Genomic DNA, 14,871 nt, shown 5'->3' with positions numbered 1-14,871 from the left:
TATATCGCCTCTAATAGGAATGGAATTATTGTGTAAATGAAGGAAATAGAGTTACATGATGGGCATCTGGGAATTTTCACCAGTATCAGACAAAAATAGACTGGGAAAATTAATGGAGGATTTTGGGGTGTTAAGATCTTAAAATAAGGGGGTTGGGATTTAGCTCAGTGGCAAAAGTGCCTGCCTGGTATGCGCAAGGTCGTGAGTTCGGTTCCCGGTACCGGAGAAAAACAAAACAACAACAACAATAAAATCTTAAAATAAGTGTGTGATAAAATAATGAGTTTCAAACATGTGCTACTGTTTAATGTAAAGGAAGGCGAATTTGACCCCAGAGTCATAAACTCAGGTACTGCGGTCTTGGACCAAAGGATACCCTAAGTGATCTGCTAACTGTGATTCTGATTTGTTCATGTTGCTGAATCTTTCTTCACTTCCATCTTATCTACTCTTGAATGTAAGTGTACAAACCTACAATATCACATCACCCCATTTTGGGAGAAGAAAACTTGTAGTCTGGTACAAAAGCAGAGAGGAATTTAGCAGAAGAGATTGACATGCCAGTATCTCCTATATACTTGATTTAAATTATTTATATAAGGATATGTGGGTATTAGAAGAGGTGACATTCACATGAACTTTTGAAATTATTTAATGAAATTTTTGAAATGAGTAATAAGTCAGTTTCCACCATGAATAATTTTTCAGAAAACTATCTTGGTTGCCATTGTAGTTGCTGAGACAAATCCTGACATGAAAACTAAAGGAGAAAAAGTTTACCCAGCTCACAGTTTGTGCAGCTATTGTAAGGGATGGCAATTTTTAGCATATCATTTGAAGATAGAATAATTCTAGTCTTAATGCAAGCCTCAAAATGTGCCTTGAGAAACATCTCAGAAGAGTTGTAAAGATTTAACTTTGCAGTCCTGATTTAGCCCTAGAATGCTTATTCTTATTAGTCATATTCCCTAATAAACAAACCAGATGAAATTGAGTAAATTTTAAAAAAAAATTGTTAAGAACTCTACCAGTTTTAACTAGTGGTTAGCTTTTCTAATTTTTACAATCACAGTGAGTCAATATATTAAAGAGTGTATTTGTTCATGCAGAACAGTAACTTAGTAATTAATTCATTCTTGTTCATTCAGTAGTTAATCTAGCATCTGATGACTGGCTTCATTTAAAACAAAAGGTGTGAAGTTTTGGATCTAAAAGCATGATTTTACAAACAGGGGGCACCACAAAAACCAAGTAAATGACTTCATCACAGATATTGGTGAAGTTAGGCACTGGGTGGGGCAATGGATCCCTTCCACATGATGGTGCAGCTTTTAGAGACCAACTACCAAAGTGCAACCCCAAACCCACTTATGCATCGCAAACTTCCAACATTGCATTTAAACCTCAGTACTGAAGGTTTATGTTAGAAAACAAAATGATCATCCCATCGCTGCAGAGAAGGATCTGCATGCCCACTGCAGTCACACATTTGCCACCATTGCTTTAGGCCATGTAAAGATTTGGTTAAGTCAGATGGGAGCAAAGTCCTTTATGCTACACCCAATGGATGATGGTTGGTGAAATGTTAATTATAGAATAAGCCCTCCAAGAGAAGGAGGGAGATATGAGCAAGAGAAAATTAGGAAGAGAAACACTTTCATGAGGATGGACAATTTTCTCCCTACATTTTTGGAAAAGTTGTGCATAGCACAAAATTGTCAACTTCTTTTCCTGGTTGATGATATCAAGTATTTTTTTCCTTGCAGTACTGAGTACCAAAAGCAAGACTTACACATTCTAGGAAAACACATTGCTGCCACGCTACGTCTCTGCTCACTGGCATGAAGTAATTGATGAAGTCTCTGAGTTGCCCATGCAACACACATTAAGTGCGCCTTTCACAATTTGCAACAACTGGTCCAGTTCCAGTGTACGGGGCTTCAACGCTAGAGCAGCTCAGCAACAGAGCAGCTTCACTCTTATAAATTCTAAGAGAGAAAAACGCATTGCAGAACCCTAACAGAATTCAGGACACACCTCAATCTAAACATAAATGAGAAACATAAAAAACTCAGTGACGAATATGTAATGAGGTGTGCTATAGTTTTTCTTTCAAAGCATTTTCCCTGAAGTACCCCTCACTGCTACAAAATATAATCAGAGCACAGCGAATATAGTATTATCAAACTCAGCCAAAAAATTACATTAATCACTCTAGGGCATTTTACTTCTGTTTGCTAGAAAACTGATAAGGAACACGTGGTAATGCTTTTAAAAGGCTTTTAATTTTAGGGAGACAAAAAAAGACAGCTTCAGATAATTTAATAGTCTACACATTGCATTGAAAGAATTTATCTCTACTCAAGATTCCAGAGTGGTTTGACATCCCTGAGTTTGAGTGAAAATTACATTTTTCCCATTAAAGCATCAAGGGGTGATTATAGCCAGACATCCTATACATTCTCATATGCTATTCCAGCAAATGTTTGCCTATATAGTCAATATTTCCAAAAGTATCCTGTTCCAAAGGGAGAAGATATTATCTCATAAATGCATATAAATATATTGTCTTAAAGTTTTTTTTTGAGCTCTGCAAGGATCAGGTTAAGATAAAGAGTGAATATTTACATTTTTCATAGAAGTCCTTTGCAAATTGTTGAAATCTATATGTAATTTAAAGGAGAAATCTTTGTCTATAAGTAAAACATTTGAAGAAAGAGAAAATAAGGTTTCAAAAGTGTATTAATATTGTTCCCATTGGTTGATGTTGGTCTGTAGAATTATTCTATATTCTGTCTTGGTGAAGAATTTCATAAAACCTTGAGTTAGATTAGACTCCATGCATCCTTATTGAGCACCAAGGTAAAATACTAAACTTATCAGAAATCTATTCTTATCAGACTTCTTTTCAGGAATTCTTTTCAGGAATCTCTTGGGACTGAAGTATGTTATAGTTATTGCAAGTTAAAACAGCACTGAGATTCCATCTCATCCTGGAAAGAATGGCTGTTATCAAGAAATCAACCAATAACAAACACTGGAGGGGCTGTAGGGAAAAAAAGAACACTTCTCCACTGCTGGTGGGAGTGTAGACTGGTACAACCAGCATGGAAATCACTGCAGAGCTTCCTCAAAAAACTAGGATTGGATGTGCCATTTGACCAAGCTATTCCCCTTCTGGAAGTCTTCCCATAAGAATTAAAAACATCCTACTATGGTGATATATGTGCACCCATGTTTATAGCAGCACAATTTGTAATAGTTATATCTTGGAAACAACCCAAATGCTGATCAGCCAAGAAATGGATAAAAAAGGCATGGTCTTTTTATATAATGGAGTACTACTCAGCCATAAGGAAGGATGACCTGGAGACTTTTATATGTAAATGGATGTAATTTAAGACCATACTCATAAGCAAAATAAAGTGGAAGCAAATGTGTAATCATGGTATTGTTCTCTAGTGTGAGAAAATAAAAGAGAAAATAAGTAATAAGATCCAAAATATACAATAGATATTATAAAATGGGTTGAAACTTCAACAGGAAAGAGGAACTGGTTTAAGGGAATGGAAAAAAGAAATAAGGGAAAAGCAAAAGAAAAAAATATATATATATATGGTAGTTAATTTAGTTACATTACTAATTTCTCTTAGTGGAGTTGAGATATATCTGAAAAGATATATCTGTGCTAATATTGTTTGGACAATTAAATGCTAATGTCCCATATGCCGAGTAACTAATTCAAGAATAACAATATGCAATAAATTAACCATTGATACCCTCCTGTCATACTGTTTTGGAATTTTGGGGTTTTTTTTCTTTTTTGTTTGCTACTTATTTATTGTTTCTTTTTCTTTAAAATAAGAACTAAAAAAAAAAAAAAACCCTAGGATTAAATGTCCCATTCAACCTAGATATTCCCTTCTGGGTATCTTCCCAAAAGAATTAAAAACATCACACCACAGCAATATATGTGCACTCACGTTTATAGTAGCACAATTTGTAATAGCTAAATCGTGGAAACAACCCAAATGCCATCAACCAAGGAATAGATAAAAGATATGTGTTTTTTTATATAATGAAATACAATTCAGCCATAAAGAAAGATAAACTTGAAACATTTATAGGTAAATGCATACATCTTGAGACTCTACTCATAAGTGAAATAAGGCATACCAGCATGTGTAATCATTGTATTGTCTCACTAATGAGATAATCCAAAAGAGAAAACATGTGCTAAAAGATACAATAGATGTGGTTAATGTGGAAAAAAACTGATCAAAACAAAAGAAAAACTGTGATGGGGCAAAGGGGAAAGGAAGGAAGAGTAAAGGAAAAAAATATATACACATGCAAGACAGTTAAAATAGGTATACAGCTAGTTTCTCTTGGTTCACTGAGGGAAAAGTTTTGTGTAAGTAATTTTCTGGACAATGTTTCATGCCTAGATCTTATATTCTGAGAATTACTGAGACAACAAATACGCAATGTGTTGATTATTGTTCCTTTCCTCCTAATCTGTTTAAACTGTTTTATTGTTATATCTTGCTTTTTTGTTTAAAATTGTAAAAAATGATTAAGACAACTCAACCAGTAATATGAAATACAATATTGCTTCAGTAAATAAGAAGTTAGTGGTGCTTGAGGTTAAAATAAGTAGAGAAAATGAAATAAGTATGTCTTTGAGTAGATCCGATATTGAACATAAAGTAGGTAGCCATGTCAAAGGTGCTGTAAACCTCAGTGATCAAAGGCTAACCTATCCTTCCTGCAGAAATACAGGGCAACCCTCTGATCATCTTCTGGTCAACTCAAGTCACCTATGTGCCACAGAGGCTTGATTCCCAATGTCCTGTAAGACAAGTTACTCTCATGTGCGTTCAAATCCTCCTCATCCAAATAACTCAGTTCATAGCCTCCTGGTTTCAAGATGTGTCACCTCCTTCCACAAGCGCAAGAAAGAAGCAAAAACATTTAGATGCTGAGCACAGTATTATATTCCAAAAGTAAGGTAAAGCCTAAATTAAGAGAATCTTATGTAGCAAAGAGTCTCTAGAGGAGTTTCAGTGCAGGAAGAGGAAATCAGACATTCTAAAATTAAATGCTCCTCAGGCCCCTATTACAACTGCTCCAGTAGCTCATGCTGTGCTTATCTCAGTTCTGCATGCCCCCAGCTAATCACCAGCTCCCTACAGGGACATTTGAGTCTGGGCTCACACTGATGTCCCCTCAACATGACTTCCATGCAGTAATACATGGCTCTGTCCTTGGCTACAGTCTGCTCAGTATTAATGAAACCAGGTGCTTGGATGTGTCCTTGCTGAAGCACAGTTGGGACTTAACAGTTCATTTACACCCTGTGTTTCCATGATTTAATTTCACACTAATCCACTGCAGCCCCTTTCCTGCAGCCTGAAAGATGGAGGTGGCGCCATAGCTGGATAAAGAGAATGCAGAGATGGTGCAGTTGAGGAACAGAGTCTGCAAGGGCTTCACCAGGCCAGGTCTTCACTCCTGCAGCTGAACCTGGGGCAGGACACGAGGGGACAAGGAGCATCGCCATCAGTCAAACACACCAGATGTCTCTCCCCTGAAACTCTGAGACACTCAGAGCAGGGCGCCACCATGAGGCAGAGGAGCTACCCCATGGTATACGTGGTTTGATGCAGGAGGCTCCTGTGAAAGGAGACAGGGACTTGAGCCAGAAGGTCAAGGCACAGGTTTGATAATTTCTCTGTTCCCACTCCAAAGAACCAGGAAAGAAGATTCCTTCATTGGTGACAAAGACCACCACATGTATCCATAGATGACTTCTATGTCCCCGGTAAAGAATAATGTCCAATCTGCCTTCATTACAATACTGTGTGGTCTTGATAGCACTGAAGGGAAACTCCCTTTCTTTGGACTCTTTAATGTAAGTGCAGATAAGGAGACTGTATACTTCAAAATGTAAGTTTTCTGTGGCCATTTGGAAGCCACAGAAACAGCAGGATTCTTTAATTTGAACTTAATGCTTGTCTTACACATCTGGTAAATATCATGATACTTGTTAGAAAAGATGACAGAATATGTTCAAAGTCGAGCTGGCTAGGATTCCAGTCCCACTAAAAGGCCAGGCTGTATTCTCCTTTTTGGCCAGGCAGAGTCCCTTCAGAGGTGACAGCTGCAGCTGCTGCTGGTCTGTGGTGGAGGCAAGCAGAGCACAGAATGAGAGCATGGTGCTTCATGGGGGAGCCAGGTGAAGACCTGAGCAGGGGAGCCCAGGAGCATGATCCTACAAGCAAAGATTATATAGCGCTACTTGAAAAATTTTCAACGTGGCTTTCAGGAAAATATATATTTATACCACCATGAGATTCCCATCATTTAGAAAGCTTAATAAACAAACATTGATCAAACAAATTCCAGAGCAGGGTAAGGGTAGCAAGGACACTTATTCCTGGGTGATGGGACAGTAATTATTTTTATGTGACAGGCAGTTTGGGATTTTCTTATGGAAGTGAGGCTAGTGATGAAGCATGAGATCTGAAGAGTTCACTCACCTAAGCTAAACATGATGTTCTCAAACATCCAAAGAGCCTTCCATCACCTTTATTCTTTTCAGCTCTCCACACTGGATGAATATTGCTGGTAGGCACAGCTGGAATATCTGCAGAAGCCTTGGAAGAAAGAAGGAGGATTGGAACCATCAGCATCAGCCACCTGTGCAGCAAAGGATGCAGAAATTTCTTGGGGAGGAGAACAAACGTCAGCAAAGCTACCAGTGCTCAGCTTTGGAGAGTCTACCAGTCAGAGCCTCCACCCCTCATCAAACCTGAGGGCACTCTTGTAACCCACGCTTCATCAGTCCTATTCCTGGTATGCACCCAAATGAGTCAGACACATGTGACACCTATGGTGGGGTCATGGCACTGAATATTTATGGAAACTATAGAATGAAGAGCACCGGGCGAGAACCCACACGAGATCCATAACCATGAGAGATAATGCCGTGTCACTGTAAGTACAAACACAGAAGATCTATGGGATGGGACGCTGGTGGTGGATATGTTGTACATGTGGATGGCACAGATTCGTAAGAGATTTCTTTCAATTTTACTGTGCACATAAACCTGTGATGGAGACCACTATGAAGCCGCCTCTAGCAGGACTTAAATTAACCAATTGGATTTTTATGTTTAATTTTGAATCTATCCAAAGCTCTAGACCACTTGTCTGCAAGTGGGCAATGTACTCATAGTAGATGAACGTCTATGAGTCACTAATCCCTACTCAAACCTGAAATGGTAGATGAAGCCAGAAAGCCTCAAAGGATAAGACAAGATCATAGCCAAGGACACATGGATCTGACCTCAAGTAGATAAAGACTATAGCCTCAGCCATCTCACACCTGGGTAGTTTAATTTAAACCTTATTAAGAATTAATTTAATACCTCACTTGGAAAAGTCCTAATTCCACCCTTCTTGAGTACTCCCCTCCCTTCTTCAGATACCCAAATAATACCGGCCACCCAGAGAAGGGGTTGGTCTTAGCCCAGGGAGAATATCAAATTTCATGAGAGGACTTTGATCCCCCTGGAGCCCTGAAGTCATTTCATTTGCCTCTTTTTATTTAGCTTTCACTGTATACTTATTTGGGAGGTTGTGGACCTGATCAGTTTACAATAACTAAGGAATATTATTAAAATGATAAACCTGCCCTATAAAAAATTATGCTTAATAGAATTGGTAGACACAGACTGGTGATCTTTTAGAAATTAAAAATATTTTTGTCATAGGATTGAAAAACTTTGATGCTCATTATTTGTCCACACGATTTGAGATACATGCCAACACAATTACCTTCTGGGCATTGCTTGTTTCAACCTTACTCATTTTAAGATTTCTCTACTCCTTTTCTTTTGCATGTAGGATGACTGTGGTGTGGCTAATTCCCAAACATTTAGGATGCAGCCCTCTTTCTCTTGTTATTTTCCTCCATTACTTCAAATATTTTCAAGCAAATCTACCAATCCTGTGCTTTCTCCCAAAAGCAGCTGCTCCTCCCTCAGGGTTTCTGAGACACTCAGGGTATGGTCAGCACACTGTGTCTCACACAGCAATATACAGCTCTGTCTTCAGACCTTAGACTGCTCAGCTCCATATAGGTTGTGCTGGAGGAAGGGTCTGCAGTGAGGGTTGCCCTGCCCTGGAATGTCTGTGCATAGCCATCACTAGGATCAATCATTCCAATTCACTCCAGACCCTGTGCAGGGTTGTTGAACACAGGGGATCCAGTAGTCTGTGAAGGAACAGCCAGAAACCTTGCAATAGAACTTCAGTGAGGCCCCAGGGCTCCTCACCTCAGCCCCATACTGCACCAGGTGCACCTGGGTGTGGGCATCTGTGGAGAGGACATAGGAGTGGAGGCAGTGTCCTATGACAGACTCTGGTCCCACCTTCAACCCCGGGACTGCGTATCCCCTCACCTGTAGTAGTTGCCAACAAGAAGAGGATTTCTCAGGTGCGGTCTGTGGTGGCAGCTATATTCTGGTGGATTCTGCAGAGAAGGGTCATGGATGTGGAATGCTAAGGGGCATAGAGACTTAACCTTATTTACTGCAGCAGACTGAGGTTACTCATGAAGCAGTGGCCCTCTTAGTTCAAGACCTGACCCAGCCTAAGAAGGAGTAGGCGGATGGCACATTGGTCACACAGCAGTGGGCTACTGGAGTATCTATCCTAATCTTGTCTGAGGAAATGCTTCCCCTGCCACCTTCCTGAAGCCTGTCAACAAGAGCTCCTCAAAATGAGAATCAGGCCCCTCAGAATAGGCTGTGCAGTGTATATCCACCTGTGAGTGGTCCCTAGATACCAGAAACTCTGCTGGATCATAAGAGTCTTTGATGCTCTGCAGGTTCCCTGCCCCATCCTGCTTCTGTCAGGTCTCAGCAGAGCTCATTGTTGAATCTGAGAGACAGACGCTGCCCATTCAACATGGGAACACAGGACCATGGACTCCTTTGAGAACAGCCACGCCTCCTGGGGTGGTTTCCCCAATACTTTCCTGGTCCCTGAGTGCCAAGCTCGTCCACGGGAATGTCTTTGTTTCTGAGATCAGCCCTGTACTGCATGGTCCAGTGGTGAATATCTGATCTCAAAATTATGGACTTAATGGAGATCATAACTCAGTTTCCAGAATCTTCCCTAGCAATTTGCATAGATTATGTGTAGGTCTCATTCCCCACTACACAAAACAGAATTCTGCCATTTTTAGAGGAAGTGATTTCATACTTTATGTTCTTTTCCTTTACCCATTGATCTGCTCCACACGGCCCATAAACCTGGCAATTTCTGATCCTCAATTTCCCCACTCCATAACCAGCCCTGGAATCAACACAAACACCTCACAGTGAACATCACATTCCCAAGAGCATAATGTCTCCCAAAATGCTGCAGCACAGGTATTAAAAATAAACCCAATCTTCCCTCCAAGTCTTTACTACTGAGATACCCAAAGCACTTCAAACCCCTCTTCTGTGGCTTCCCTTGCATGTTTAAATAAATCCTCCCAAGCAAAGTAGATAATTGTCATACACATTTGGTCCTTCCTTACAGATTTTCAATTTTAGATCAGTATTTAAATAATAAGGACTCAGGCCCTAAAAGAACCCACCCCAGGCCCTGAACCAGCTCATTGGCTGCAGCTGTCCAGTATGATGCTGAGGCTTGTACTGCTCCCCACCCACAGCACCATTCCTGCCTTGGTCCCAGGGTCTTTCTGACAGCATCTGTAGCCCACAGAAAAGTGTTACACCAGCTTCAGTTGCTCTTTCAGGAAGACTCCGTGATTCTGACCTGTGTCCTGTTGCAGGAGTCACTCCTACTACACCTTCTACCCTTCAAGGAGATGGTAACCCACTGGGGCTTTGTGAGGGACAGTACAATCTGAACAGCAACATTCAGAGGAGAACACATACTCTGGGTGAGGAGTCACAGTCCTTTAGATCTTTTGTGTGAACTCATGCCAGGACAGAGCTGCAGGGACCTGGGGTGGCTCAAGCCATCTCCCTACCACCTCATTTATGAGGCTGCAGCACAGATGGTGGCTTGAGTTGGAGGATGCCCCATTCATCCCCAGCCTAGACTTATGCTCAGGAGCCTGCCCTGACTCCTTGATATCAGCCTCACTTTGTTCTGAGCATGATGCAGGCACAATGTGAGGACACGGGCAGGGTCTGTAGTGCACTCGTCCCTGCTCACTTGGGGTGGTGTGCTCCATGGGAACTCACTCTTCATGTGAATTACTGAGGCTCCAGTGCAGAGGAGATTTCCACCTGTGTCATCACAACCCCAGTCCTCTTGGTGTTACCTGCAGGAAGGTTCTACAGGTCTCCCTACCTCAGAACAGTTATACATGAACTGAGAAAGGATGTGGGTGACCCCAGCAGGTCCTGGTTCCTGTGCTCAGAGGTTGGCCCTTTGCAATACAGCTTCCAGCACCAGTGGGACTATGTGTCCCACACACCCTGGCTGGGTCCCTGTGCTTCCATCCACTACTCAGCCTTCCTTACGATGACCCAGTCCTGCTGATGCCACCAGAGATAGGAGTCATGAGCTGCAGCCAAGAAAGTCACATGAGTCTGTGGGTCCGCTTGGTGTCCCCTGACACCTTATCTGCATCATACAGACACCAGGAAACACAAATGTGGAGGCAGCACTATTATTCACTGTCCTTGATGATGTTTTTTCAGGGTCACCTGGTTGGGAAGGCAGCTCACTGGTGAGTTGGATTAAGTCCATAAGAGACACACAACTTTAGCAGGATAAGTTGTCACTTGGAAGGACACAGTGGTGTCTTGGTGGACTCCAGTTTCTGGTCTCTTCTCCTGACCTCAGAGCCTGGACAGCCAGGGACAAAGACTCACACATGAATCTCCTCCAGTGAAATGTGAATTCCCTGCAGGAATGAGTGTGTGCCCCTAGAAGTGTAATTCTCTCATATCCCATGGACACACCTGGATGTTCCCAAAATCCCAGGAAGAGGAAAAACCTTGCAAAGGACACCAAAGGGAGAGGGAGAAATGAGCTTGAGTCCTGAGTCCTGAACAGTGTCGGGCACAGGGTGGAGGTGAAGGACGCACGGTGCCGTCCTGTTCTCCTCAGTCTCCTCTGCTGTCTGTGCTCCCTCCAGTCCTCTTCTAGGATGGAACGGCTTCCTGCAGGGCCTTCAGCTGTAGTCCACTCTCATCAACCTGGTGTCCGTGAGCAGAGAGGATTCTGTGTTCTCATGGGGAAGTCTCTATGACTTCCTGGATCCTGGATGTTGACAAGGGATGTCCAGAGGTTTGGTTCATTTTTGCCTAAACTCTACTCCATCTAGAGAAGAGGGCTTTGCCTTTCCTTTATGAACTACTGTGCTTCCTTCATGTCATACTGGACAGCTGCATGACTGGCTTGTAGTGAAGAAAATGTTTTTCCTGCAGGTAAGATAAAGTTGGAAAATTCCTCCCCTGAATGTCTGTCTGGAGGGGGCTCTGTGTGCTTTTCTGGGTGACAAGTCTCTCCTTTCCTCTCTGAAAGACTTGAGGGACCTCTATGGCTCTTCAGCTTGAGATCTTGGAGGGCACTGGAGGGAATGTGTGAGGTGTATGTTCCCCTGGGAGTCGCCCCTCCCTCTGGTCCTCTCCTGTCCCCCAGTCCTCAATCATCTCCCCTTCAGTGTTCCCTCCACTGTGTGCCTCCAGCTCCTTCTCTGACAGGGAAATAGGGCTCGTCCGTGATTCTCCACCTTCCTTTCTCTACAGCTTTCAGAGTGATTCTTGTTTCTGTAAACTGAGTTCATAAAATGAGTATGGAAGTAATATTTTTCTGTGTATTGATACACATGTCCAGAAAGGTAAATGTTAAACCTGATTTATCTTTTAAACAATACATACAAATATACACATATTATATAATCCCCCATCAATATGGAGACATTATTATTTTAAGAATCAGTAAAATAAATTTAAACAAAAGTGAAGAAAATATGTGGAATGGATTGAGAATAATTGGAATTATTTCTTCTTTAATTATTTGGTAAAATTAGTCATTGATTTCATCAAGTTCTACTATTTTGGAGAGAGTCAAAAAAAAAGAAAAGCATGAATTCCTACACAAGAGTGAATGAAAATTTTTCATGTGTCATCTTGTATATGTAGAAGTCACATCTGAGCAGTTCTGATTCACTTTCAGTACTAATCTTAGCTTGGTTTAGATTTTTTTTGTTCATGATTGGCGGATTATATGTGTTCAGGAATATATGCATTTTTGTAGGCTTATATTTAGCCACAGCTGCAGAAAACAAACTAAAACTACTGGATCTCATAGTATTTCTATCTGCAATTTCATGAGAAAACTGCCTAGAGTTTTTCATAATACAAAGATAGTTTCATCTGCAATAATTTGCATTCCCTCCCACAATGAACTAGGGTTCCATTTCTTCAACACACTTTACAACACTTGCTATTATTTATCTTGTTAAGTCACTGCAACAGATGTCATACCATTATTTGTTGAAATGAGCATCTTTTGTCAACTAAATACTCTTACACTGTGTAAAACATAAATTGCACATGTATGTGTGGATCTATTTGTAGTTATGGTAGTGCAGTGAAGGTGTTTTGTACAGGGTATGGGGGTCAGGGGTCCTCCATTTAGTCTAAGTCAGGATCATCTTCTTAGACAAAAAGGATGGATTTGATACACTGATACCAAAATTTACAGAGATGAAATTCTTGGTGGATGCAACTTCAGCTCCTGCCCAATAATTCCTGGCTGCTCTTGCTCATGTCCTGCTCCATGTGCCTCGGGTACCGCTGGTCTCCTATGTCCGTTCCTGAGAGATCAGGAAACAGTGGTACAACAGTGTGCATTGGGGACTCCATAGGAGACAGGGAAGGAGGGGCTTCTGTGACAGTCAGATGTGCACAATCAGTTCTGACATCACATCCCATCCCATCCCATATTAAGAAAGCAATTTTACTTTCACATTACTAATATTCTTGCTTATTTCCAGAAATTGGGAAGCAATTAAATATGTGTAATTTATAATATATTTAAATGTGGAAGAAAGGTGAGTGTCCTGCACAGGGATAAGTGAGAGAATTCTTCATGTGTCACCTTGAGTATGTGGAAGTCACATCTGAACCTCTTCTGAGCTCCAGGAAAAGTACCTGAGCGGAGGATTAAAACCAGAGTCCTTGTCTTTCATTTTAAGAAGCAGATAAAAACAGATGGAGAGGCCTGGGATATAGCTCAGTGGCACAGAAACTGCCTGGCAAAAACAGACAGAAGAATAAAAAGTAAAGAAAAGTCAATCATTTAAAAAGAAATGAGGGGACTGGGGACTTAGCTCAGGGGCAAAGCACCTGCCTGGCATGCGCAAGGTCGTGAGTGTGATTCCTGGTACCGGAAGAAAAACCAAAAAAAAAAAGAAAAAAGAAAAAAGAAAAGAAATTAGATGAGCTCTGAGTTAGACTTATGCAGTTATGCATGGGAGGGTGAGTAAAATTTAAGTTTTTAAAAGTTTTATCCATTCCAGATCCTGGGATGTCTCTCTCATGCCTCTATTCTAAATATCAAAACTGGTGATGAAAAGGGAATATCACTAAGATGTCTTTTTCATTAGAAAAAAGTTCAACATGTTCTCTGTGTATCCTCAGGTTCCAAATCTCAGTGACCAGAGAGGACTCATTTGTGGCTCAAAAATGACATCTGAACACGTGTGCAGGTGAGAATATATCTTCCTACTAAATCAAATCTACTTCAGGAACGTGAAAGACAAGTATTGACTGATGAATGCAGAGTCTGCTGGGGATTTTGTCTCATGGACCGGAAGCTTCACATCCTGGCAAAAATCAGACTGATCCACACTCTGCACCTGTCCTGCACTGATGTTGAACTCAATGTGTCCTTAGCGCCCCCTGCTGGTCTGAGCATCACAACAGAGAGGTTTGTGTCTGGGCTCTCAATGACGTCCTCTCACTGTGTCTCTTGCACAGTAATACAGAGCGGTGTCCTCGGTTTTCAGTTTGGTCATTTGCAGATACATTGTGCTTTTGGCGTCATCTCTGGAGATGGTGAATCTGCCTTTCACAGAAGTAGCGTATTCTGCTGTATTACCATTAGCCTTGTTTCTAATAAAACCAACCCACTCCAGCCCCTTCCCTGGAGCCTGGCGAATCCAGCTCATGTAGTAGTCACTGAAGGTGAATCCAGAGGCTGCACAGGTGAGTCTCAGGGACCCTTCAGGCTGCACCAAGCCTCCGCCAGACTCCACCAGCTGCACCTCAGCCCGGACACCTGCAAACACAGAGACATCCTGCTCAGGAACCTGTCATTCATGTCCACCATTTATCCCACTCCTGTCCATGCACACACTCAGTATCTCTTGTTCTTCATTAATTACCGTTTAAAGCAGCAACAAGAAAAACCCAGCTCAGCGCAAGCTCCATGGTGGGCTGGCTTTGCGCAGTCCTGATCATCGAGAGGAAACACCTTGTCATCCGGGGTTGGGCTCCTCTCTAGAGCTACAGGGTCAGGGCTGGGATGGTTTACATAGGGAGAGAGGGGCCCTATTTGCATGTTCTCCTGCTCTATAGCAAACTCCTTGGACAGGAAGCAGCAAAATTTCAATACCAGAGTAGATGGGGGTTTGGATGTTAAATCTGTGGAAAATAATAACATTTTGTAAAATAAGAATTTTATGTAACTATGTCATAATATTCATGTATAAATTCACAATCTTAATTTTACTTTTATGCATTCAAGCAATATATGATGCAAGTGTCAGTGTTTGCTCCATTGTACAATGTATTATTCCTCAGAAGCACAAGTGGGCGACTCTGT

General features: G+C 41.5%; 1 protein-coding gene across 1 annotated transcript; it reads right to left on the bottom strand.

The window, feature by feature from the left end:
• Window positions 1-6,104: 6,104 nt before the first annotated feature.
• Window positions 6,105-14,549, bottom strand: LOC102028031. Its single transcript, XM_013509358.1, has 8 exons — window positions 14,432-14,549; window positions 14,009-14,325; window positions 13,197-13,297; window positions 12,746-12,859; window positions 9,656-9,879; window positions 8,469-8,568; window positions 6,590-6,702; window positions 6,105-6,274 (listed from the first exon to the last, which is right to left on the bottom strand). The coding sequence occupies exons 1-8, from the start codon at window positions 14,526-14,528 to the stop codon at window positions 6,105-6,107; spliced, it is 1,236 nt and encodes a 411-aa protein (XP_013364812.1). The 5' UTR covers window positions 14,529-14,549.
• Between the last annotated feature and the right edge of the window lie 322 nt (window positions 14,550-14,871).

The sequence above is a fragment of the Chinchilla lanigera genome, unplaced genomic scaffold (assembly GCF_000276665.1).
Source record: "Chinchilla lanigera isolate Chin_1 unplaced genomic scaffold, ChiLan1.0 scaffold00168, whole genome shotgun sequence".
NCBI lineage: Eukaryota > Metazoa > Chordata > Mammalia > Rodentia > Chinchillidae > Chinchilla > Chinchilla lanigera.
Note: the sequence above shows the minus strand (reverse complement) of the source record. Positions and strands in the feature narration are given on the sequence as shown.

Bases quoted from the DNA above. Each gene is read 5' to 3' on its own strand.
- LOC102028031 (XM_013509358.1), bottom strand. From the start codon at position 14,528: ATGACAAGGTGTTTCCTCTCGATGATCAGGACTGCGCAAAGCCAGCCC. The intron at 14,326-14,431 runs GTAATTAATGAA...CTGTGTTTGCAG, and splicing joins TCTTGTTGCTGCTTTAAACG to GTGTCCGGGCTGAGGTGCAG. The intron at 8,569-9,655 runs GTGGGTTCTTTT...TATGCCCCTTAG, and splicing joins GAGCTGGTTCAGGGCCTGGG to CATTCCACATCCATGACCCT.